We start from the raw sequence: 27702 nt of genomic DNA, 5'->3' as shown, positions 1-27702 counted from the left end.
GTGTTTGGACCTAAGGTTTTGACTGGTCCATTATAATGACACATGCCAAGCACAATTTTGGATCTAGACCAGAAGATTCAAAGAATCTGGAGGTCAGGGGTGTTTGATCTGAAGTTTTGGTTTGAACCCATCTCTGATAAGTGTGTATTTTAATAACAAAAGGCCACACAAATGCAAGATTTCCATAAAATGAATGAATTTCAAATACCCAAGCCACAGAAGTAATTATTTTTAAAATTACATAAAACATCATATTTCTACACATTTTATTTTTTAAAACAAATTTACCTGGAATACTTGCAGGAGAAATTGGACCAGATCTTGATTGGTTGCTTCCAACAGGAGAGCCTACAGGGGAAGGTGATGGACCGCCTGGGATGCCAGAGAGATGTGGGGAGGCATGAGGGGAGAAAGGCGACTGTGCAGGGTTACTCTGCTCTCCCTGGCTGCTTGTAGAACCTGATGCACTAACTGCTGAACTTAGTGTTGCTTCAGTTCCAGTGGGCAGGTCATCAATGGAGCCGGATAAATCCTGAAAGAGAAGAAGAAGAAGAAAAAAAATAGAGTACAAGTAAGAACTAACTCCCAAGGTACAGCACCTGAAAACTAGAAGGGTGGTGAGGAACTCTCTGCACTAAGGTAGAAAGCATTAGTATTTTTAAAAAGTTATTTCATGTAGAAGGATGATGACAGGCCCTGGCCCCTTGTCTCATTAAAGATCCAATTGCAATTTTTGCAATAGAAAGGAAGTTTGCTCTGGTCTGTTGATTAAATTCCAATTTGTATAACTACATTCTACCAATCTAAAATCCCCCTCTAGTTTTAGCTGGATATGCCATTCTTCACTTCTTTTTCTTAACTACTATATAATCTAAGTTCACTGTAACCTGTGCGGCCTTGCAGCAGCCTATTTAGCACCATGCAGGCGCTCAGGGAACCTACCCGGGGACCTGCCGTGGCTGGGGACCTGCTGCGGCCAGGGGAGGGGCACCCCTCCCCTGGCCCCCAACCTGCCGTGGCACCCCTGCCCCAGCCCCAACTGTGCTATGGCCCAGACCTGCCGTGGCTGGGGTGTCTGGACCTGCTGCAGCCAGGGTGGCCCGGACCCAGCCATGGCACAGCCCAGCCCCAGGCACGGCTGGGGCAGGGCAGCCTGGCCCCAGGTGCGGTTGGTGCACCACTCACCCAGCCCCGGCTCGAACCTGCTGGGGGTGGGGTGCCTATCCTGCAGCTCCAGCCCCGAAGCTGCCGTGGTGGGGAGAGGACCTTTTCCCACCAGCCCAGGTGCTGCTGCGGGGAGAGAAAGCTGGGGGGAGTCTCTCTCCCCACCATAGCCCTGGCGCACCCTCCTGCACCCCACACCCCTCATCCCCGACCCCACCCCAGAGCCCGCACTCCCAGCCGGAGCCCTCACCCCCTGCACTCAACCCTCTGCCCCAGCCCTGAGCCCCCTCTCACACTCAGAACCCCTCAGCCCCACCCCATGAATTTTGTTATGTGCACCAATATGAAGGTGACATGTCACTCATCACCTCCAAATTGGTGCACATAACAAAATTCATTCCGCACATGGGTGGGAAAAATTAGAGGGAATACTGTATACGATGTTGCTATACACTGTTAAACAACTGCTGTGTTTCATTTCAGATATGGCTGCATTGCCACTGGTGCATAAAGTGTTCCCTATATAGTCAAACCTTGCTTATCTGAATGCTAGTTAACCAAAAATTTCAATCACCTGAAGGCTGGGTACATCCCCAAAAGGTTTAGATTCCTAGATTCCAAGGCCAGAAGGGACCACTGGGATCATCTAGTCTGATCTCTTGTATAACACAGACTACAGAACTTCCCCAAATTTCTAGAGTGTATCGTATAGAAAAATATCCAATCTTGATTTCTAAATGTCCAGCAATGCAGACTCCACCACAACCCTTGGTAATTTGTTCCAATGGTTAATTATCCTCACTGTTAGGAATTTATGCTTTATTTTATTTTACATCTGAATTTATCTAGCTTTAGCTTCCAGCCATTGGATCATGTTATAAAGTTCTCTACTTCACTGAAGAGCCCATTATTAAATATTTGTTCCCCATGAGGTACTTACCAACTGTGATAAAGTCACCTTTAATATTCTCTTTATTAAGCTAAATAGATTGAACTCCATGAGTCTATCACTATAAGTCATGTTTTCCAATCCTTTAATCATTCCTGTGGCTCTCCTCTGAACCCTCTTCAGTTTAACAACATTCTTCTTGAACTGTGGACACCAGAACTGGACCCAGTATTCTAGCAGAGGTCACACCAATGCCAAAATAAGTTCTCTACTTCTACTCCAGATTTCCCTGTTTATGCATCCAAAGATCACGTTAGCCCTTTCGGCCACAGCTGGGAGCCCAGGTACAGCTCACCGTTCACCATGACTCCCAAATCTTTTTCAGTCACTGCTTCCCAGGATATAAAAGTTCCCAATCCTGCAAGTATGGCCTACAGTCTTTGTTTCTAGACCTACACACTTACATTTGACCATATTTAAACACATATTGTTTGCTTGTGCCCAGCTCACTGAGCGATCCAGATTGCTCCGTATCAGTGACCTGTCCTCTTCGTTATTTATCACTCCCACAATTTTTGTGTCATCTGCCAACTTTATCAGGGATGATTTTGTGCTTTCTTTCAGATCATTGATAAAAATGTTAAATAGCATATGACCAAGAGCCAGTCCCTGTAGGACCCCAATAGAAACACATACACTCGATGATGATTCCCAGTTTACAATTACATTTTGAGACCTATCTGTTATCCAGCTTTTAATCCATTTAATGTGTTCCACGTTAATTTTATATCATTGTAATTTTTTAATCAAATGCTGTGCGGCATCATGTCAACTGCCTTACAGAAGTCTATGTATATTAAATCAACACTATTGCCTTTATCAACCAAACTTGTAATCTCATAAAAAAAATCAAGTTAGTTTGACAGGATCCATATTCCATAAACCCATACTGACTGGCATTAATTAGATTACCCTCCTTTAATTCTTTATTGAGTCCCATATCAGCAACTCCATTATCTTGCCTGGGATCAGTGTCAGATTGACAGACTTACAATAACCTGGTTATCCTGTTTACACTTTTTAAATATTGGCACAACATTAGCTTTCTTCCAGTCTTCTGAAACTTCCACAGTGTTCCAAGATATAGCAAGCTCCTCATCCATCTCTTTTAGAACTCTTGGATGCATCTATCTGGACCTGCTGATTTTAAAATGTCTAACTGTAGTAGCTGCTGTTTGACATTCTCCTGAGATATTAGTGGAATACAAAGACTTATCATATGATATGACTACATAATATTCCCCTCTCAATACAGAACAGAAATATTTATTGACCACTTCTGCCTTTTCTGCATTATTATTGATAATTCTACCACTTCCAGCTAGTAATTGACCAATACCACTTGTGATAGACCCAGGCCAGTTGGGTACAGCAGAGTAGCCTTATTGGGATCCAGGAAGTGGGCGGGCAAAGCCCGCCCACTGCTAAAAGGCTGGGGGGGATCCACAGGACCTGGGAAACCAAATAATTACGGGGGACAACTAATGAACAACAGGGACAGGAGTGCAGTCAAAGGGTCAAAGGGTCAAACAAAGGGAACCGGACGGGGACACCGAGCAGAGGACCCCGGACAGCGCCCACTGCTCCTCAAAGGCGTCAAGGGAGTCAGTGGATGCCGCCCAGAGGAAGGTACAGCAGAGTAGCAGAAGGCAGATATACTGGCCACTGGATTAACAGTTTTCTGTTCCCTGACTGACCAGAGCAGGGGCTGTTCCTGGCTAATAAGAACACCTGACTCCAATTAACCTGCAAAGAGTCAGGTGAGGCCATTAAGCTAATGTGACCACCTGACTCTAATTAAGGCCCCTCTGATACTCTAAAAGGGCTCACTCCAGTCAGGCAGAGGAGAGCTGGAGGAGAGGAAGTGTGGCTGAAGGGCTAGTTAATGAAGACACCCTCAAGTCATAGGTAAGGGAGAAGTAGGAGAGCTGTGGGGAAGTGGCCCACGGAAATGTAGCAATTCTGGCAGTGAAAGACTGGCTGCCAACAGCTACTACCATTAGGGTCCCTGGGCCAGAACCCGGAGTAGAGGGCAGGCCTGGGTCCCGTCCCCCGCAACCTGCCACTACAGAAACACCTCCTGGGAGGGAAAACAAGCCCCAGTCAGGACGGGAGGCTAAACTGTTTTGGTATAAGACTGTAGGAGCAACAGAGACTGTGGGAATTCTCTCACCAACCGCCTTGCTGGCTTATGATGAAAAGGGCTCAGTAGACTGTATCCCTGGCCCTAGAGAGAGAAGGGCTACGTGGAGGGTTGCAGTGAGCCTCTGAAGCTAGCATAAACCACCTGGAAGTGCGGGACCCACAGAGACAAGGTCGGAGCTCTGCCACACGCTGTTAGGATTCTTTTTGTTTCTAATATTCTTAAAAAACTCCTTACTGTCCTTAACTCTGCTAGCCCTAGATTTATCCTTGTGTCCTTTTGCTTCCCTTATAAATTGTCTACAGTTTCTAGCTTCTGATTTATATTCATTACTATTAACTTCCCCTTTCTTCTATATATATAACTTTTTATAGCTGTCTTTACTTCCCCCTTTTGCCCAGGTCAGTTTTTTAACCAATACAACCTTCTTCCTCAATTGTGGGTTTTTTGGGCATCTAGTAAAGTGTTTGTAAACAATTCCCAATTATATTTTAACATTTTTCTGATTAACTTCTTCCTCCTACCTAATATAGCTCATAAATGTATTCAGCTCTGTGAAATTGGTCCTTTTACAGCATCAGGTATATATATCACTGGCCTGGACTTTACTCTGTTTGCACATTATAAATTGATCAAGTCATGATCACTTGTATTTAAGATACCAATCTAACTTTTGACTGAAGCTCAAGCCCTATGGAATTACTTGGTTCTTCAGGATTGGACTTTAATAAATGTCAAACAACTAGAAATGTTGCAACAAGGTAGAGGTGTATCCCATAATTTTTCAATAGAAGTGGGAGCTCCCAAAGTCCAGTAACCTTCTGTTGGAGGAAGCCCTTGTGTAAGCATTCATACTTAACGGACACTGAGAAAACCCAAATATTGCAAAATGTTGTGGATTTTTTACACAATGACAAATACTTTCAGGTTGTAAGGTATAAATTAGGAGGAAAGCTGATACTTCTATTAGCTAATAAGGTGAAAATAAAAGATTGTTATTTCACACACAAAATAGGTCAACTCCTATATGTCCTCTCATGACCTCAAAGTCTTCAACAGATTAAATAACTAGTACGACAGACCATTTACCCATTTGGTTCCAATCTTGCTCACATGGTTCTAATCTTACTCACATGAATAGTTCCACTGAAGCCAACATGATTAGTCACATGAGTAAGGTGTGGAGAATCTTGCTCCGTCTGGGGGAGAGTTGACGAAGGGACAAATTATTCATGTACAAACATCAGCCAAATTTTTGATGAGCAAAGGAAGAACATCTCAATAATATTTTTGTTGAATTTTCAATACTTTGGGACAGATTGCAAAAGAGTATTCTTAAATGTAACAAATTTGGCATCACCTACTGGCCCCCTTACAAAAGACTCACCCCCTAAAAAAACTAGAATTTTTTGAAAACTATAATTCACTTCCAAGTTGCATGAGTTTAAGTGCAAACTAAGCATCTTAAAACTCAACCAGTACAGAAAACATCCAAGATGGACTCCACTCTTCCTTGAGCATAACGAGGACTACTGTCTGTGCCTGACCCTCCATTTTTACTCCAAATTAGCCCCTAACATAACACTTTGTGGACCTTCTTTCCAATCCAAATAAGATCTCAGTTTCTGTGGGCACAACTTTGCACCTGTGATATTAATGCTTTTTCCTCTGAGCCCAAAACTGTACATGTAGTTCATTGTGCATGTAAAAATGGAAATCCATATTCATCATCTGACCCTGTATGTCAACACTGCACTGATTTTTATAGTAAAGTTGCAACCCCCTGAAAATAGCAGTATAATAGTGTAATTGGCAATAAACTGTTTTTGTTCTGTCTGTTCTAAAAACTATTAATGTCTGTACAAAGTGTAAGCAAGTAATGAAGGTATTTCATACAGTATAGAATAATTATAGAGATTTTTAAACGGGAATATATTTGACAAATAGGTAAGTAATTACTGCTTTTCCATGCACAATATAGCTCACCCTTAAACAGAAGCAAATGATTACTGTCGTAATGTGTAACAAATGTAGCAGAAACTGCTGATAAAACAAATGCTGCTGAAAAACACATAATAAAAACTGAAAACAGAATCTAGCAGAATAGAAGCAGTTCACAAAGAATACAGATCCTGTGTACCCAAGGGGTACAAGATATACACATACACAACTCTGTGTTTAGAGGCCATTTCGCCCAGACAACAGCTCAAACTCGATAACATTTTTTGGGCCGAAGATCACTTGTTTCATGAAGCCAAGAGGAATTTGAAAAAAAAATGCATTAAACGGTAATACTGTGCATGATGAAATGATTTGTAGTTCAGGGATCAAGACAAAACTTGAGAGTTCACCGTAATATCACCATTTATCTTTGGCTTGCTGGGGGGGGGGGGGAGGAGAAGGCGGGGGACACGAGTGAAGTTCATTTTTTCCATCAGGTCGCATTACGACTTTTCATTCTCTTAATCCCCCACGGGGGAGGAGTGAGTGACAAGTCCCAGGCAGTTCCTCAAGTGCATGCCTTCAAGGGATTTCCTCACAAACCTGATGCAGCTCATTCATAAAAGCAAAAGGTGGGGAGGGGCTCTCATGTGATGCCACTTTGCTTAAAGAGCTAAACTATGTCCAGAGAGAGAGCGTGCAAACAACAGACAGGCTTCAACTGCACTGCACACTACTTCAGCCTGATGCGACTGACCCGCCTCCCGTACATCATGATCCACACACTGAACAAACTGCAGGAGTTCCTTACAGGGCTGGATATTGTACATGCACACCTTGCAATTCATTTAGCCACACTGTCAGGGGATGTTATCATAGCAACAGTGTGTCTTGCCAAGCAAGAAAACAGATAAACATGTAAGCTTTCTCACAAGAGTGAATAGACTTACATTATCCACAGAGCTCTCCAGGTTACAGGCAAAGAGGAAACACAAGTCAGCCATCCATACTTCATTAACTTGCCATTGAGTTGTCTGTGATTTTTTTTTCTTTTAATTTGATAATTGCTTTTTTAGAGAAATATATATACATAAATATATGTACCTTGTGACCGCCTCCTGCCCCCGCCCCCATTACATGTAATGCAAGAATAGGTAAAGCCTTGTTATTAAAAAAAAAAAAAAAAGGTACATAAGGAAATTATATAGAGAAGAGAATGCATACAATATCCAGACAGATTTCAGAGTAGCAGCCGTGTTAGTCTGTATTCGCAAAAAGAAAAGGAGTACTTGTGGCACCTTAGAGACTAACAAATTTATTAGAGCATAAGCTTTCGTGAGCTACAGCTCACTTCATCGGATGCATACAGATCGTAAGAGCAGAGGTCTTCTTATTGTTCTCATGTCAGCAGCATTTTAATGTTTGCTGTTCATCCAAGTAACAGAACAGTAATAAAGTAATATGCAATTTCTACAATACAGGCATTTATATACACACTATGTGTGCACATACAGTTTTATATGTAAATTATATAAATACACACACACACACACACACACACACACACACACACACACCCACACACACACACACACACACCCGCTTAACTTATCCATATGCAAAGCTATTTAAAAACCTGTTAATAAGAGTTACCACAGTGGTTTAAGCATGCAGCCTAGTTAACAAAGAAGCTCTGTAACTAATACTTCTCTAGAGGACAATTTAGTCAGCAGGGCACCAACTCTATTCTTTTATAAGTACTATCAGATCTACGATGCCTGTAAAGAACAGAGAGACCTTACTGCATCTCATTCAAACCAAGGCACCTTCAAGCTACAGTGGTTCCATTTATCTTGTTGGAAAGCTGGCAGGTTAGGTAATTGCAGGGATTCTTTTAAGGGGCTGAGGTCCCCATACCCCAAGGCATGCCTTAAATTCTACCTCTTTTTCAGAGACTTCATCTGTAAGGCTCTGATTTCCTGGAATAAAACACAACAAACCTACTCTTGCCAAAAATCTTTTGCTACACAGATTTGATTCTTGTAGCATAATCTTATTAGTGTTATCTACAGTTTACTTTAGTTTTAGAATGTGGTGCCAGGTCTAAAGAAAAATAAAGGATGAAATACAATTTGGTATATCTTCTGCTACCAAATCATACCAAAATGCTATATTATCTATGTCTGTATCTGTATTATTCAGGACATCCCAACCAGTTCTCAAAGCTAGTTTCTAAATAAAACTTGATTAGAAACCTAGGTGTCCCTGTGCAGGATTTATACCTCTCAGGTAAGACTATCTTCCCTTTTCCCTTCACCTTCCACCTATATACCACCTTTATTCTTGTCCATGTGACAAGTACAAGAGTTGTAATGAACAGGATCACATTGTGTTTAGGATTATGACATGTTTTCCTGGTGGTACGATCTTATCAGACTTTGACAGGAAAACCATTCTTGATTCTGATCCACAATTGTAACACAGCGAGCAGGGAAAGGTGTAGGAAATAAACTACTCATTTGGAGCCAGGAAACTTAAGGTTACTCATCAGTGAAGAACAGGGGAAACAACAAAACACATATGTAATAATCCTTCTCACTCAAGGAATATTCTTAGAGCCGAAAAATATAAAAACCCAACAACAAAAATGAGAATGCAATAACTTGATGATGATCCTGGAAGCAAGCAACATTCTAAATACAATTAGTTTGACAGCATTAGGACATTCTCAGCTCAACAGTAAAAACACATCACATAAGGTATGTCTATGCTGCAATTAAACACCTGTCAGCTGACTCGGGCTCAGGCTGCGAGGCTGTAAAATTGCAGTGTAGATTTTTGGGCTCAGGCTGGTCTGAGACTGAAGCCGCAGTTAATGAACTCTTGCAGTCTTCTAGTAGTATTAAAGATAAAAGATAAAATGCTACATAATATACCCCCCTCAACATATTTAAAAGTAAAATCATATCTATCTATGTACAATAAATATATACATATGTGTGTGTGTGTGTGTGTATAAAATATATGTAAATATAGATCCATATATAACATACACAAGTAGATATGCACACTTCACTATTGTTTTGGAACTAGAGAGGTTTACGAACAATATGCTCTGTAACTGAGATTAACTTTGAGCCAATGATTTGGCTGACAAACACACAAAGAAAAACGCCACAAAAGCTCTGTTTAAATTTCAAGATATTTGTAAGACCTCTTTTCATCACAAAGCAGCCTATAATAGCGTGTTTCAAGAAGTCTTCCAAAGGCCCCGCTGGTCACATTGTCTAGACAGCAAGTGAGCTAACAGCCTCAGATTTCCTGTGCAACTGGAAAAATACACAGGCACAGGAATGATGGAGAACATGAGGAAAAATCTTTCATGTACTAATCCTGGCTACCCGAGCAGTTATCTTCTATCCTAACTATATATGTTGTAATCCTTATCCAACCACGTCAAAAATGTGCATCCCTTAAAATCTTATCTGACAAGTCACACAGAATACTTCCCACCCGTACCTCCCCACTCACCATAACTGGAGAAACAAAATCAGCCAACCTACTTCTTTAAAAGTGAGGCTGTTATAATCTCTTTGTACAAGTGGCTTTCAACATTATCAGGGTGGCTCCTTGCCCAAGTAACACACTCATGGCCAAAAGACAAGGAACCTTCTACAAATGTTGTTAATTCAAGGTTCATTTGAGGCAAAGCAACCACGATCACTTCCATTACAAATACTTTCTTTGGGAAAGCCCTAGGTCTCTGGTAGCAAGCCTGATTCACCAACTTTCTGTCTCAGAAAATTCTACCGTGACAGGGAATCTGTTCTATGCTAAATTCGTGTGCAGGACAAACCTGAGCTTTGCTAAATTAATGTTTGGTTAAAGACACTCTTCACATATGGTTAGTCATGGTATTCCAGACAGTTTCATTTCATTCCACTTATTACACATTCATTCTCATTCATTCTCATTTTTACTGTTAAAACTGTACCTGTACACACTAAGCTATTCATGAAAGCTTCTAAACCAAAGTAGCTCGCTTCGTGCAAAATTTTAGCTTCTTGCACTAATTTTAGTGACAGTAAACAAAGTGGTGTGAAATGTGGACCATTTGCTAGGGAAACCCATTTCCTTCAGTCTATAAACCTCAGGGGTTTCCTAAACCAGTGGCTCTCAACCTTTCCAGAGTACAGTACCGTATCCCTTTCAGAAGTCTGATTTGTCTTGCGTTCCACAAGTTTCACCTCACTTAAAAACTACTTGCTTACAAAATCAGACATAAAAATACAAAAGTGTGTCAGCACACTATTACTGAAAAATTGCTTACGTCTCATTTTTACTATAGAATTATATAATAAATCAATTGGAATATAAATATTGTGCTTACATTTCAGCATACAGTATATAGAGCAGTATAAACAAGTCAGTGTCAATATGAAATTTTAGTTTGTACTGACTTCGCTAGTACTTTATATGTAGCCTGTTGTAAAACTAGGCAAATATTGAGTTGATGTATCCCCGGAAGACCTCTATGTACCCCCAGGTGTACATGTGCCCCTGGTTGAGAACCACTGTCCTAAACTACCCCAAATACTGAACTGTGCTCTCAGACATCCTGCTTTGTTCTTGTAGGGTCAAATACTATTTTTGAAAAGTTATGCTGAACAGATTCCAAAAAACACAGAATCATTCCCCCCCGAAGTCCAGTATTAATTTCAGCAATCAGGAACATGCGTGAGCAAATTCTTTAAAAAAATAAATAAATAAAATAAAAAATCAATGCTATGACTTGTTTTTGTTTAGAATTGATAATCCCCAGTCTTTGATGTCAGCAGTGACTATAACCTATGCAAAGTCTAAGTACCTGCACAGGATTCAGCTTCCATTTTAACAGGAAGGATTCCCTTTACTAAGGGTAAAATCATGGTACCATTGAAAAAAGAAAAGGAGTAGTTGTGGCACCTTAGAGATTAACCAATTTATTTGAGCATGAGCTTTCGTGAGCTACAGCTCACTTCATCGGCTGAAGTGAGCTGTAGCTCACGAAAGCTCATGCTCAAATAAATTGGTTAATCTCTAAGGTGCCACAACTACTCCTTTTCTTTTTGCGAATACAGACTAACACGGCTGTTACTCTGGTACCATTGAAGTCCATATGAGCTTTGCCATTGACTTCAATGGAGCCAGGATTTTATCCAAGGTTTCCACCTGATGGGAACATTTCCAGGCAGTAAACATAAAGGGATTCTAAACTGATCAAATGTAAAGTCCGAACAAAACTAGTATACATATTAGTTTCCAAACTATGGGTCCTGAACCTGCAATCTGACCCACATAGGTAGACCGCCTGTGTGGAGCCCTAATGACACCAACAGTACTCTGCATAGCCCTACGGAAAGCCCACACACATTGAGGCCACATTTTGGTTATTTAGGGAAATAAGATTTCACTAGCCCAGGGGTTGGCAACAGGTGGCACGCGTGCCAAAGGCGGCACGTGAGCTGATTTTTAGTGGCACTCTGCTGCAGCCAGGGTCCCAGCCGCCCGCCCCACTCAGCCTGCTGAGAGCCTGGATGGACGGAACCCCGGGTCAGCAGCGGGCTGAACGGGGCCAGCGGCTGGGATCCCGGCTGGCAGACAGAACCCTAGACTGGCAGCGGGCTGAGTGGCTCAGTGCGCTGCCCGTCTGGGGTTCCATCTGATGCCCGTGCTGCCGGTCTGGGGTTCCGGCCGCCGGCCCCTGCCAGCCGGGGTTCCGGCTGCCAGCACCGCTCAGCCCGCTACCAGTCTGGGGTTCCGTCGGGGGACCCCTGTAAATATAAAATTTATTACTGGCATGTGAAACCTTAAATTAATGAAGACTTGGCACGCCACTTCTCAAATGTTGCTGACCCCTGCACTAGCCCATCCTGCCTAGAGCAGTGGCCAATTCCTGATTTTTCAAAGGAAAAGAAGCCTTCAATAATACACCTGATCATTGTGCAAAGTTTCTGTGTTTTTAAGATGTCTTTTATTTTATAACTATTTTTAATAATCCTGGTTCAGTATATTTAGGTGACCAGGAAAAAAAGTCTGCAGTAGTAAGTTCACTGTAATTCCTATTTGTAGATAAAGCTGAATCATAGCTGCTCAATCCTCTAGATTTTATGATTTAAAGGAGTCATTTATTTCCTAGGATTTAGTCCTAGCAAATTCCTCAGTGTCATAAGGACTACAGTATTTGAAATACATGTTGACAGGCTGTTCTTTTTCTACATTTTTAAAAATGGGGTAAGATGTTACTGCTGTGCATATCTGTGAATTCTGCAAATTTAGAGATGGAAAAAAACTGACCAATTTCATAACAACCCAAATGGAATCTGATACACCAATATCTAGTCCACTAGCCACAAGCTGGGAAAAACAAGAGGCTGTGGGAATGAATGTAATGATTTTATAATTTCAACCATTTTCAGTGGTCAAGAAGGTAGTCCTATATGGTTGTGTTGGCAACAGATTGACAGGGAAGAGAGCTTTATGACAATCAAATCTACTAAAATTACATTATAGTTTCAAAAAACCACATGGAAATATGGCCAACTGTACACCTCAGTGATGGTATTCAGTACCACTCAGAATGTGATCCATAATTCTCTGATAGTTAATGGGAAGGGACCTCCTGAAGTCTCCAGGAGCATCAAGAAACCCTCCCAATGGCATGAAAAAAGTTGATATTTTACGAACATCAGCTTTATGAAATGATAAATACTAATGACCCACTGCTCTCAAAGCAAATTGATAAAGTCTAACAAGAACGGTAAACTGGTACAATTTAGGGCTTGTCTTCCAGCTGCACTTTTTGATACTGAAAGTAAACAATAAATCTTTAGAGCAGAAAAACAATACAACATCTCTAAAGGTACAAACTTTCCTGTTTATCTCCAAAATGGAATGCTTAGCACGTAGAAATTCTGAAAATAAAAATTTAAACAAAAAGCCACAAACCCTTAGGAGCCATTTGTTTCTTTAGTATTCCAGCAATGAAATATTCTCACCCAGCAAGTCCTGTAGCAACAGCAAATAAATTACCAGCATTCTTTAAAAAACAAATTGCCCTAAATCCACTGGGAAGACAGAAAAGTTGTATTTGTACAGGAACAATCTACTAAAACTTAGTTGTTTTGACACTGTTTTTCATTCAGTTCTCTCAGAGTTGTTCTCTCTCCACAAACACAGACCATTTATAATATATAAAATACCTTCCATTAAAGACAAGCTTAGCATCACATCATAGAATCATAGAATATCAGGGTTGGAAGGGACCTCAGGAGGTCATCTAGTCCAACCCCCTGCTCAAAGCAGGACCAATCCCCAACTAAATCATCCCAGCCAGGGCTTTGTCAAGCCTGACCTTAAAAACTTCCAAGGAAGGAGATTCCACCACCTCCCTAGGTAACGCATTCCAGTGTTTCACCACCCTCCTAGTGAAAACGTTTTTCCTAATATCCAACCTAAACCTCCCCCACTGCAACTTGAGACCATTACTCCTCGTTCTGTCATCAGCTACCACTGAGAACAGTCTAGATCCATCCTCTTTGGAACCCCTTTTCAGGTAGTTGAAAGCAGCAATCAAATCCCCCCTCATTCTTCTCTTCCGCAGACTAAACAATCCCAGTTCCCTCAGCCTCTCCTCATAAGTCATGTGTTCCAGTCCCCTAATCATTTTTGTTGCCCTCCGCTGGACTCTTTCCAACTTTTCCACATCCTTCTTGTAGTGTGGGGCCCAAAACTGGACACAGTACTCCAGATGAAGCCTCACCAATGTCGAATAGAGGGGGATGATCATGTCCCTCGATCTGCTGGCAATGCCCCTACTTGTACATCCCAAAATGCCATTGGCCTTCTTGGCAACAAGGGCACACTGTTGACTCATATCCAGCTTCTCGTCCACTGTAACCCCTAGGTCCTTTTCTGCAGAACTGCTGCCGAGCCATTCGGTCCCCAGTCTGTAGCGGTGCATGGGGTTCTTCCGTCCTAAGTGCAGGACTCTGCACTTGTTCTTGTTGAACCTCATCAGATTTCTTTTGGCCCAATCCTCTACTTTGTCTAGGGCCCTCTGTATCCTATCCCTACCCTCTAGCGTATCTACCTCTCCTCCCAGTTTAGTGTCATCTGCAACTTGCTGAGGGTGCAATCCACACCATCCTCCAGATCATTTATGAAGATATTGAACAAAACCGGCCCCAGGACCGACCCTTGGGACACTCCACTTGATACTGGCTGCCAACTAGACATGGAGCCATTGATCACTACCCGTTGAGCCCGACAATCTAGCCAACTTTCTATCCACCTTATAGTCCATTCATCCAGCCCATTTTTCTTTAACTTGCTGGCAAGAATACTGTGGGAGACCGTGTCAAAAGCTTTGCTTCATTTTTTCTGGTTTCAGAGTAGCAGCCGTGTTAGTCTGTATTCGCAAAAAGAAAAGGAGGACTTGTGGCACCTTAGAGACTAACCAATTTATTTGAGCATAAGCTTTTGTGAGCTACAGCTCACTTCATCGGATGCATTCAGTGGAAAATACAGTGGGGAGATTTATATACACAGAGAACATGAAACAATGGGTGTTACCATATACACTGTAAGGAGAGCGATCACTTAAGATGAGCTAATACCAGCAGGAGAGGGGGGTGGGGGGAGAGAAAACCTTTTGTAGCGATAATCAAGGTGGGCCATTTCCAGCAGTTGACAAGAACGTCTGAGGAACAGTGGCGGGGGGGGGGGGGGATAAACATGGGGAAATAGTTTTACTTTATGTAATGACCCATCCACTCCCAGTCTCTATTCAAGCCTAAGTTAATTATATCCAGTTTGCAAATTAATTCCAATTCAGCAGTCTCTCACTGGAGTCTGTTTTTGAAGTTTTTCTGTTGAAGTATTGCCACTTTTAGGTCTCTAATTGAGTGACCAGAGAGATTAAAATGTTCTCCGACTGGTTTTTGAATGTTATAATTCTTGACGTCTGATTTGTGTCTATTGATTCTTTTACGTAGAGACTGTCCAGTTTGACCAATGTACATGGCAGAGGGGCATTGCTGGCACATGATGGCATATATCACATTGGTGGATGTGCAGGTGAAGGAGCCTCTGATAGTGTGGCTGATGTGATTAGGCCCTATGATGGTGTCCCCTGAATAGATATATGGACACAGTTGGCAACGGGCTTTGTTGCAAGGATAGGTTCCTGGGTTAGTGGTTCTGTGTTGTGTGGTTGCTGGTGAGTATTTGCTTCAGGTTGGGGGGCTGTCTGTAGGCAAGGACTGGCCTGTCTCCCAAGATCTGTGAGAGTGATGGGTCGTCCTTCAGGATAGGTTGTAGATCCTTGATGATGTGTTGGAGAGGTTTTAGTTGGGGGCTGAAGGTGATGGTTAGTGGCGTTCTGTTATTTTCTTGGTTGGGCCTGTCCTGTAGTAGGTGACTTCTGGGTACTCTTCTGGCTCTGTCCATCTGTTTCTTCACTTCAGCAGGTGGGTATTGTAGTTGTAAGAATGCTTGATAGAGATCTTGTAGGTGTTTGTCTCTGTCTGAGGGGTTGGAGCAAATGTGGTGTATCGTAGAGTTGGCTCTAGACAATGGATCGTGTGGTGTGATCTGGGTGAAAGCTGGAGGCATGCAGGTAGGAATAGCGGTTAGGAGGTTTCCGGTATAGGGTGGTGTTTATGTGACCATCGCTTATTAGCACCATAGTGTCCAGGAAGTGGATCTCTTGTGTGGACTGGTCCAGGCTGAGGTTGATGGTGGGATGGAAACTGTTGAAATCATGGTGGAATTCCTCAAAGCCTTCTTTTCCCTGGGTCCAGATGATGAAGATGTCATCAACGTAGAGCAAGTAGAGTAGGAGCATTAGGGGACGAGAGCTGAGGAAGCATTGTTCTAAGTCAGCCATAAAAATGTTGGCATACTGTGGGGCCATGCGGGTACCCATAGTAGTGCCGCTGATTTGATTTTCTAAAACCACTGTGGACATTCAACATTTCAGAAGTTTTTCTGAGAGCTCATCAGCTGCCCCAAGACAAGAAAAGACTTTTCAGAGGGAAAGAATCATCCATATCTTCTGAGAACCCCAAAGAGAGGGGAAGGTAACTTTGCACAATGCAGGTATATGGGAGAAGGACTTATTCTCTTTGAAGTGTTTTGGTAAGAAATTCAGGATCTGGGGAGAGAGCCCTGTTTAAGAAATGAAGGAGGACTTCTCAAACTTCCCAAGAACAATGGTGGGTATAAGAAATTCAAGAGCAGCCTTCTTTGCAGCCAGTTGGGATAGCAGCCATCTCTCTAGTCCATGCTGGTCAATTCTTCCCCAAGGAAGAAGCAGACCAATCCACAAGGGCCACACAGCAGAGGGGCTGAGTGGGTGGGGAAATATGAATCTTCTCAACCCCTAATGCAATTATCTTCTAAGCATCATCTTGCCTCCCTCTTGCAGTAAACTTTTAGGTCAGATGCCCATGGAAGGATCAAGCAGCCACTGGCCACTCCAAGCTATTCTTTTCTGCTTTCATTTCTACCTCATGGGTACATGGAACTTGGCATCACAAAACCATGTAATAAAATAAGAACATAAGAATGGCCATATTGGGTCAGCCCAGTATCCTATCTCTGACAGGTGTCAGTGTCAGATGCTTCAAAGAGAATGAACAGAACAAGGCAATTTTGAGTGATCTATCTCCTGTCATCCAATCCCAGCTTCTGACAGTTGGAGGTTTAGGGATACTTGGAGCAAGGGGTTGCATTCCTGACCATCTTGGCAAATAGCCATTGATGGACCTATCCCCATGAACTTATCTAAATCTTTTTCGAACCCAGTTATACTTCCTGCCTTCACAACATCCCCTGGCAACAAGTTCCACAAGTTGACTGTACATTGTGTGAAGAAGTACTTCCCTTTGTTTCTTTTAAATCCGCTGCCTATTAATTTTATCAGGTGACCCTTCATTCTTGTGTTATGTAAAGGGGTAAATAACACTCCTCTATTCACTTTCTCCACACCATTCATGATTTTATAGAGCTCTATCATATCATATCATATCATATGTATATCTAAGCTGAACAGTACCAGCCTTCTTAATCTCTCCTCATATGGAAGCTGTTCCATACATCCAATCATTTTCTTTCCCCTCTCTGTACCTTTTCCATTTCTAGTATATCTTTTTTGAGATGGGGTGACCAGAACTGCATTCAGTATTCAAGATGTGGGCGTAGCATAGATTTATATAGTTGCATTATGATATTTTCTGTTTTATTAACTATCCCTTTCCTAATGGTTCTTAATGTTCTGTTCGCTTTTTTTCACTGCTGCTGCACATTGAGCAGATGTTTTCAGAGAACTATCCACAGTGACTCAAAGATCTCTTTCTTGAGTAGTAACAGCTAATTTAGAACCCATCATTTTGTATGTATAGTTGGGATTATGTTTTGCAATGTGCACTACTTTGCACTTATCAATGCTGAATTTCACTGGCCATTTTGTCACTCAGTCACCCAGTTTTGTGAGATGCCTTTGTAGCTCTTCACAGTCTGCCTATCTATTGCTATGGGATCATTTACTGATCTCTTCTTAGTATTGCTCAAGTATGCGGTGTCACTTATTCTACAATTTGATAAAATAAGTCCACATTCACTGAATACCTTACAGTGATAGCAGCTCCAATGATTTGCTCAACCATACCATTGGGTTGTCAGCCATGGCCACGTTAAGGAGACAGGTCACATTCAGGGTGAACGCCAGTAAACATGCCATGGTTGTTTACTAGAGAGGTGAATTTGGCAAGAGTGAATGGAGTATGTTAAGAAAGAATGTGGACTAATCTTGCAATGTAAATACACAGATACAAACATCACTGATTTCAATATGAACTGAATCAGAAGGCATGATATGGGCCCACCTTTTGTTTTGGGTTTTTTAAAAGTTGTCATCTTCAACTCTTGATTTATACGGAGACATTAGATGGAAAAATATGCCAGAAAACTAATAGGAAGTAGACAGTTTTCCAGGAAACTAAATAAGCAAAAATGTATCAGAGAACTATATAAACACAAAGATAATTAGCATAATGCCATTCTCTTTATACACTGAGTACTAGAAAGGGGCAAGGGATAGATGGCAGCTGCAACACCAGTGCAGGGTTCAAAATTCTTTCTTGATAGTCACAGAAGAATCAACCCTAAATCTTAAACGAATGGCTACCATCAATTAACGTTTCTGCTTTCATCTTCATGCAAGATTTCCCCCCCTTTGTTTTTCTTCATTTTTGTGACTCCAGCGTGTGATCCCAATTGAGTGTGCAGTTGAAAGACTGATAATCAAAGTGCAAACAATCAAGGGCTGAGATAGTTTTAATTACGCTCTGCTTCAAACACAAACACACACACACACACACACCCCTACTTTCTGATGTTAAAAGGAGTTTATGGGGCACTAACAGCAAAGTCAAAGTATTATTGTTCAAAAGCTGCTCATTCAGACCGTCCCAACCTTTCATTATTAAGTAAACTGGAGAAAGAGCGAGTGTGAAATCAAACACAATAATAACAAACAGCAGAAAATAAACTTTCAGATCTCTTCTCGCAAATGGCAAATAATGCCACCTACCTTAATCAACCAGAATCCTGAAACATGTCTCCATATAACAAATATTCATTTCTTCAGGACTATCTGGGATATGATATAATGTATAAAATCATTTAGCTACAAGGACAATTTGGTACTTTGATATAACGTGCTTACAGTGAATTTGTGTAAAATTCATAAGCCTTTGACATTCCCATGCAAGTTTTAAATGATTTCTGAAATCCTATACAAATGTCCGAGGACTCAGATTTAAACAGCATCATGATTAGACTAACAGATGGGATGTGTTGTGATGCTTCCTTTAATCACTTACACCTTTACAAAAAAATCAAAAAAGGCAATGGTCACAAAAAGACCACCTTTAAAACTGCATAGTGTGCTCTTCCCAACCACATTTTAGCCAAACAAAATGATGGCAGCAGCCTGGCGGAAATATTCAGAGTTATAACAGAAATTATGTCTGTCCAATCACAGAGGGTGTTCACCGAACCTCTGTACGAGAGCTTCAAAGTTTGCATGTGCTCCTTGATCCCAATTAGAGAGAGGAAAGTAGAAATACAGATTCCTAGTTGAAGAGCATTAAGCCAAAAAGAAATATACAGTACACAGAAGTAAAAATACAGCATTCACAATGATCCGAATTTTAATAAACAATCATGAGGAAAAACCTTTTGTTTGTCTTTGACTGCCCTAGCGAAATGGGACTCCTGAAAGTTGCAGCTGTTTCTTCTTATCACGAAGAATAGAAAGCATCCCAAACTCTTCCAGATAATGTTTCCAATGAGCTTGTGTCTCTAAACGTTATCTTGGGTTGGGGGAGGGGTCTACGGAGAGGAGGAGTACTCAACTATATTACAATGAAAGAAAAATAATTATGCCCTGAGAGAAACGGAAGGCGTTTCAGTATAGAACATTTGCAAGTGAAGAAGAAAACACTGTATTCAGCCAATTCTATTAAAGTTGTACTGTATTTTATGACCTAGCTGTGAGTATTTGGTACATAGTAGTTTTATAAAGGTGTTGCCTGAGTGTCTGTACTAGCCCCTTGATGGTCTGTAAGGTTGAAGGGATTAGATCTGTACAAATAAGGCACAATTTCTCTATTGTTGTCCATCCCTCTTTTTATGCTAGTTGCCTTGTGACTACAAAAAGCTCTGTGGAACCATCAAACCAAACTTTGTCACCATCACACTTCCCTGAGTTATTCACTGGATAAGATTACAAAAAATAGCAAGAATGAAGCTGGCTTCCTCCAGGCCTCCCCCACAAATTCTGAAGGGTGCTTTTTCAAAATAAACAAGCATGTTAAGGTAACAAAGCAGACTTATGAATTAGGTAAAGGAGCAAATAAAGAACTAAATACTGGTATGTTAAAACTGTAACAATCATGCCAATCTGTTATGAGCTGAACCCTTGCCAGTTAGTGGGCCTCAGGGCTCCATGGGATTTCTCAGCACAGTGCCAAACTCTAGCAATATTGTTATGGTTAGAAAGGAATTTCTCACAAGAGCTAACAAAGGCAGAAGGTCATAAATAAACACAGCAGGATTGCCTTGTCAGTTCTCATTATTAGCGCTGTGGGCACTAGCTTTTCTATGGGCTGCTCACAGGTTCATTTAAGTGTAAGAGCTCCTCCTCAGAATTTCACATACTCATAAATAAAGAAAATGTTTCTTAACTCAAAGAAAAACACCTGTAAAAAAACCTGTATATACACATATACGTGCAAACACACATACACCCACGCATATACATACAAGACTGATTGAAAGCTTAGGCAAAGCCCAGACCCGTAACATCCTTTTTACCCAAGCCTTCATTATCTCTCACAGGCCTCTGTCAGACTTCAGCCATAATGAACAAGAAACTGTACTTTCTTACTATAACAACAGTCAACAGAATTACATCTGGGCAGGAAATGAAGCTGAGCTCCCAAACTGATCCTGACGTGCACTATAATACCAGGAAAGCACAGCTGGGTGATCGTTACTGCAATTATAAAATGACATTTAGTCTTAACTTTCTTTTGTTGCAGAGTTGGGGGGAAAAAAAAAGAGGAAGAAGGTACCAAAAGTATTGGGGATATATCAGTAGGAGAAAAAAGGGGGACAGCTCTTGAAACCTCAGGTACCAGCCATTGAGCGACTAAAGGAGATGGGAAAAACGTAACGTGGACACTCCATTCCTTTTGCAGCAAAGGAGAGATTTAGGGAAGGCTGGAGACCTTCCCACACAAAAGAAACCAGTGATCTGGTAAGCTTAATGTGATGCATTTGCATTGATTTCAGGGTGTGTGGAGATATTTCCCAGAAAATTAGATCAAAATCAGAGACAAGCAACATAATTTTATTTAGCCCTATTCACTGTGCTGGAGTAGAGCTGTAAGGACTTTGAAAAACCTCACAAGCTCACATCCTTAGGGAAAGTTCCTTTAAAATAACGTTTTAAAAAGAAACTAGATAGACTTGATGCCAGTCATCACTGATTCAAGGGTTGGGATATAGCCACAGTTTATTAATATTCCCTACTACCATGGGAACTTCAGGGATGCAACAGGAAGGATGTTGCTCAATCACACCCATTCTAACAAAAGAGAAGAGGTAAAGAACACAATCACTCACTTGTTAGAATGACATACACATCCCCTCTGTGAATGTTATATAGCACTCGAGTGAATTGCTTTATTTTCTCTGGACAGACTTATTAAAAGGACATGCCAACCTTTGAAGGCCTAACCTCCATTATCACTGCTAGAATCTGGGCATCCTCTTCTAAATTTCTTGTCTTTTTAAAATACAAATTTTATTGGCTTCCAAGAAAAATTTCAGACAAAAAATACAGATGGTTGTGATGGGCCTACACACAACCAACTTTATTTTCCATCTACTATGGTCTTTCCTTGCTTTTTAGCCAGTCATCTTCCAGCCAAGGAAGTTAGGCTGGTAGTACTGAGGTGTTAGGATGGGAATCATGTTCAGAGAATTGCTTCTCTCAATGTCGCAGCCTTTCATTGAGCACCATTCATTATTATCAGTATCAGAAGCTGGAGCAGCATTTTCTGAGTAAAAATTCTTTTAAGAGCGTCAAATCAGTCTACACATTGTCCTTTAGTAAAAGCACACCTGGACTGTGCAGAAAATGTGTTCTGAATACTGGACAGCAGTTAGAGTCTAGGCAAGCCATACTTTCTATTCCAGAGACTGATACACAAGGGGCTATTTTCAAAATTGCTTGGACTGTTAGGTAGACTTTCGTTACCGAAGAAACTAGAGGTGTTACAGGAATAGAATTCTTTCTGCAAACAGCAGCAATGTTTACTTCTCAGCTCCAGGTTGTTTTTACAGGAAAGAGCTGCTGGAAGTGAATGAAGCAGGAATTAAAGATAAATGATTTCGGCTGGTCCCTTTCTGTCTTCCTCAATTGCCAGAATAGGTATGGTCTAATCACAGGACACATCATAATGTCTCCTTTGGAATGCTGAAACTGAGCTGTCACTTTATTTCTAATGTCTTCTCTTTAATGTCTCTTATAATATTTTCCCAATTCTCTGATTTCTGGCATTGGCTTAAACTTGTGCACTGCATCAGTCCTGACACTCAGCTTCCTCATAGTGAGTTAACAATTACTGCACCTGGATTCCTAACTGAAATAATGTAAACACACTGCTGCTATCTGCAGAATGTAACATACTCAATCTGAGCAGATATCCTATAGCTGAAACAACAAACTAATTATTTTGTTATATGCCAACAGTGTGCTCAGTGCTGTAGGCCCAAAAGAAGACTTAATCCTTGCCCAGAGGAGCTTACAATCAAACCAGACAGCATAATATGGACAGGGAGACCCAAAGCAAGGTACTGTTTTACAGCATCGAGTTTTTAACTTTGTCCTCATTACCACAAATTTTCTCTCTTACTCTTTGGTAAACATAATTACAAAAAAACCTCTCACATAAATAAAAGATGAATGTTGAAGCCACAAAACAAAGAGCCCATAATAAACAATTTTATAGAATCAAGCACTAACCTTTACATTCCCAAGAGTGAGATATAAGAGAACCAAATTGTGAAGACAGCCCGTTTTGTGAAATCATAACCCATGAAGTATACCATCTGTGATCTAGCACAGTTCTCGTTAAATGATGGGTCCCTGTGCAGTTGAATATGATAGTTTCTTATTGAATTCTGAGCTCCTGATATCTTTTTGGTTTGTTTTCGATATCTAGTATATGCATTTCTGAGAACAAAAAGCAAAATAGAACCTGTATTTTCCCCTTTTAATTTTAATTTTTTTGTAATATTTACCAGTCACTTTGCAATGTGCTATCTTCACTGATCAAAATGTGTCTACTTCTCTAGGAATGCTATTCAGCAGCTATTTAAACTGGGATTGGGTTTCAGCCTACTTTCTCCAGTGCATATTTGTATTTATTCCTTTGTGTACCATAGCATATTAAAAAAGCAAAGATGTCTGAATACAGATTGACACTTCGTCCTGAAAAAGACTGTTGTATATATGAAGGGACGTGAATGTTGGTGAATTTGGTACTTAGATATTAGTGATACAGATTCCAGATTTGTCAGAATAAATTAATTTTCTTTTAGCACAAACTTTTTTGCTCTCCAATGTTTGGACACGCAGTTTAATACTACACCACTCAGCACTTTGGGGTTTTTCATATCTACTACTTCCAATATTTTACATTTTCTCACTTGGATGTTTTCTGGTTGCAAAATCATTGTTTTAATGGTTACAGAACTTCTAAACCAAACATGGAACTCCTTCTCATCCTACATACGAAGCACATACCAGATTCTATTGCCCTCGGTGCACTGCTTTGGAGATTCAATCCAGAATTAGGAAACATTATTTTGTACAATCTGTACAAGGCCATTTCATTTTTTTAGCAGTTTTCAAGAGTATAAAACAGGGTGGATTGATTTAAATCAAAACTACGTAAATCACAATTTTAATCATATGTTAAATCAGCGAGCAAAAAACCTTGATTTAAATCATAGATTTTAACTGTATTTTTTTATTATTTGTACTTTTTAGTTGTTTTCTAAAGAACAATTGATTCTCATTGGTTGGTAATCATTAAAGCATGTTGATTTGCAACTAAATAGAGCCTTTACATTATATTTGGTGCTTCTTTTTGCTAACCAGGAGGATACATAATATCTGTACATATCCACTTCAGCAATTATATAGCTTAATTTACCTTTATTCAGATTTGTAATTGATTTTATAGTTATTGGTAAATGATGCGTTTCTTATTTGCTCAATGCTTACCTTTTTACTTGTGATTTGTGTCCAGCTCTTTTTTAGTAGTGTGATGGTGTGTACATACCACCCACTGGGCAAGAGAGGGTTAACCCCACGATATGGAATGCAGAAACCCTGCCCCTCAGACCATGCTGGGCACGCGCCAACTGCTGCCTCAGTATAAAAGGGAGCAGCCCAGCTCATTGTAGGCTGACTGCTGGAGAGGAAGGACCTTTGGAAGAGGCTCCAGCTGAATAGCTGCCACAGCCCTTGCCTGCGGGAGCCGGAGATCCTGAGATTAGGACTGGAGATCTGCGGCCAGTGGAGACCCAGGGAATTATCTGCGCTGAGGAGCCTGGAGACCCTCATGCCCCATGGACTACAGCTTCAGAAAGAGTGGTAGAAAGTGACCCAGGGAGGGTGAGCGAGTGGTATCTCCCACCAAGTGTGAGGTCAGTATGTTTTTGGTGGGATTCCCCACTGACCCAGGGGTGGACCACTCCGCCACTGTTAGAGCCCTCTTGTGGCAGCCCCTTGGTTACTGGCCGCTAGGCCATACTGCCCTGTGCCTGTGGGCTTTTGTATTGACTCTGGCCACTAGGCTGCACTGCCCTGTGCCTGAGGGCCATTATACTGACTTGGGCCACTGTAATTGACTCTGTCTGCTAGACCACGCTGCCCTGAACACAAGGGCTGCGGTATTGATTCTGGCATTTAGGCTGCACTGCCCTGACTCCAAGAGTTGCCATATTGACTCCAGCCTCTGGGCCACGCTGCTTTCAGCCTAAGGACACTCTTGTAGACTGTAACTGTAGTGACATCACAACCCCGCCCCACCCGACAGAGGGAAACTGAAATTCAATTAAAAGTGCACAAAAACAGATTTAAAAAAATATTACTTTAAATGTGCTGGATAGAGAAGGAACAAAATTCATCAAAGAGTGTATCAAAACATGGTTTGCATTCAAGACTAACGGATATATTAAACAAAGAAAATATTATCTGTAGTTGATGAACTCAGCTGTTTCTAGTCACCATGACCTTGAAGATTTTAGAACTAGCAGATCTCATCCTGCCATACCCCATTTTTATTCCTAGATTAGAAGAGAAAAACAAACTTTCCTGGTTTTTCTCTTCCCAACTGGCTTCTTAACTTTGAAAGAACCAGTCATTAAACTGAAATAGTTGAATAAACTGAAACGAAGAAAATATTCTCTCTGCACTTGCAGAAGGGGCTACTTAGAGGAGAAGGTTAGAATGGGATGTATATTTCCAGCATAAAAAGTGATTGAGATGTTTTCCTGTTGTAATATTTGACTCATCACTTTTTGACAGGAGAGAACAACCAGAGAAAGATGAAAAAGAGAGAGTACAAACTAGGAAAACACAAACTTTGTTTGATTCCCAAACTGGCACATTATTGTCAGCATGGTTGACTGTTGTTGAATTGTCAGGACATTAACTGATTTAAAAAAAAAAAAAAACATTAGTCTAAAGTGACCAACCCCAACTGGTCTAGGGTTTTTTTTTAAGACCAAAGTTAAAGAACTGTATTGTGTCCATGATCTATATTGCCTTGTACCTGCCCACTTCAACCTCCCTGACACTTGACCTGCTTTCAGAAAAGCAAGAAGTCCAATTTAAGTAGAGGTTCCTATGGGGAGGTAATGGTTTGACCCTTATCACCCCACCACAACTGTTTCAATTCTCTAATGATTTCCCTGCAGGGTTCATTTACCAGTTTTGGGTCAAAGACCAACACATCTGCAAAGACAAGAAGCGACACAAGCAGTGCATGATGTATTTGAAAATAAGTGCATCATAAAGGATTAGAGCTGGCCTTTGAATTCAAAATAAAAGGAAGCAAAGTGCAAATCTTATAGTATCCTGTAGCAAACACAGACATGTTAGAAAGGAGATATTCTTGGCGAGGTCCAGAACCAACAATCCCTCTAGGACAAACAACCCTGGTTCACTTTTAAAAAAGAGTTGTTTTCATCACTTTTAAAAACTGGAAATTTGACTCACAACAAGTTTTCATTATTTCTGACCAGTTTAGCTTACATACATCATGATTTTAAAACGGCAAGGTTAAGATGGTCTCTAGAACCATGGGGAGAGAAGAGAATGATGATCAAAATTATACTTAACTTTCACTTTTTCATTTTGTCTTAATTTACCATTACCATAAATGGTAAAAATGTCACTGAAAGGTGTTGTTTACCTCCTCTCACTGAATACCCTTAATATATGCAACCTCTGATTTATTTTATTTTTTTCTCCTGAAGTCTTAAACAACAAATTAAGTTATATGATTTTAACTTGGAGTAGAAGCATTTGAAAGGTGGAGGTGGGCAGAAAATTTTCCAAAAAGATCAAGAAAACGAATGTTACCATACTATTTGCTCCCTAAAGAAAGGAAAACAAATTATTATTCCCTCTATCATCTGTGTATGTGAGAATTATAAAAACATGAGCTCTGTAACACAGTAATGTTTGACGGGATGCCGATTAGATTAAAAGTAGCATGTAGCAATCTTATACAAAGGATCAGATTACACCACTGAGTCCAGTTCTATGGATGTTTTGTATCTGCATGGCCACAGCGACCATTAGACTCATGGTAGCCAAGGAAGTCTCTGGAATAGCTTCCTATAGCCCTTCCTTGCATCATCTGTGTTCTAATATATGTAGTTCAGTTAAGGCTACAAGGTAATGCACTGAAAAAGGCAAAATATCCCCAGTTAAAAATCTCTTTTGGTCTTTGGTCTTTACTATTCTAAGTAGCACCAACATTAAAACTTGGAAGAAATACCATGGTGTCATAGTCTCCTCTACTTTTTACAACACCAATAAATAAGTTATATTTCTAAGGTGTCTGCTCTGTTCATTTTCAAAGAAACCTGTAAAACTGGTTATCTGGTAGTAAATTATCTCCAGTTTATTAATTATCTTCCTGGACCAAGATTTTCCAAAACGATTAGCGACTTCGGGTGTTCAACTTGAGACACCTTAAAAGGGTTTAATTTTCAGAAAGTGCTGAGTACCTTGCATCTGAAAATTAGGCCCCTTTATGATGTTTCAAGTTAGGCACTCAAAAATCACAAGTCACTTTTGAAAATCTTGGCCATATGAGTGTGCACTCTTGTACAGATTATATAGATATAATTTTTATGTATCTATACATGTATAAAAATATACACTCACACTAATATATATATATTATGGTATTTGAGTGTGTGTGTGTGTGTGTATGGGGGGAGGGAGGAGAAGAGAGAGAGAACATAAGCCTATCACTCTGTTGCCAAAAAGGGAAAAGAAAGAAGGCAATCATTTTGATGTGACATACTTACATACTATATGTATGTGACCTCCTTAGACTGCAGCTAATCTAATAAAATTATAATTGATGATGCACAGGCAGAGAAGTAAACAAAAACATGGTTGTGGTGCTTTCTACTGCATCAAGAATATGATATAATTCATTATTTGCTAAATTTGGGTGAGAAAAAGAGGAGACAAAATAATTATGAAAATAATCTTTGATGTTATGACTTAAAACCTCCTTCTGTTACAAACACCAAATTTAAAACCCCAGTATGAAGTCCCTCAAGATGGGTAGCCTTG

At 40.6% G+C, this 27702-nt stretch overlaps 1 protein-coding gene across 14 annotated transcripts in view; it reads right to left on the bottom strand.

Moving 5' to 3' along the window:
* ARID1B (AT-rich interaction domain 1B) overlaps window positions 1-27702 on the bottom strand; it is a 398456-nt gene that overhangs the window by 124167 nt on the left and 246587 nt on the right. For all 14 annotated transcript variants that reach the window (XM_074948671.1, XM_074948674.1, XM_074948664.1 and 11 more), the window contains one exon: window positions 289-532. In XM_074948671.1, coding sequence (XP_074804772.1) covers window positions 289-532 — 244 coding nt within the window. The remainder of the gene's footprint in view (window positions 1-288; window positions 533-27702) is intronic.

Source organism: Natator depressus, chromosome 3, assembly GCF_965152275.1.
Source record: "Natator depressus isolate rNatDep1 chromosome 3, rNatDep2.hap1, whole genome shotgun sequence".
NCBI classification, from domain to species: domain Eukaryota; kingdom Metazoa; phylum Chordata; order Testudines; family Cheloniidae; genus Natator; species Natator depressus.
The sequence above is the reverse complement of the archived record's forward strand: the minus strand, read 5'-3'. Positions and strand labels throughout refer to the sequence as shown.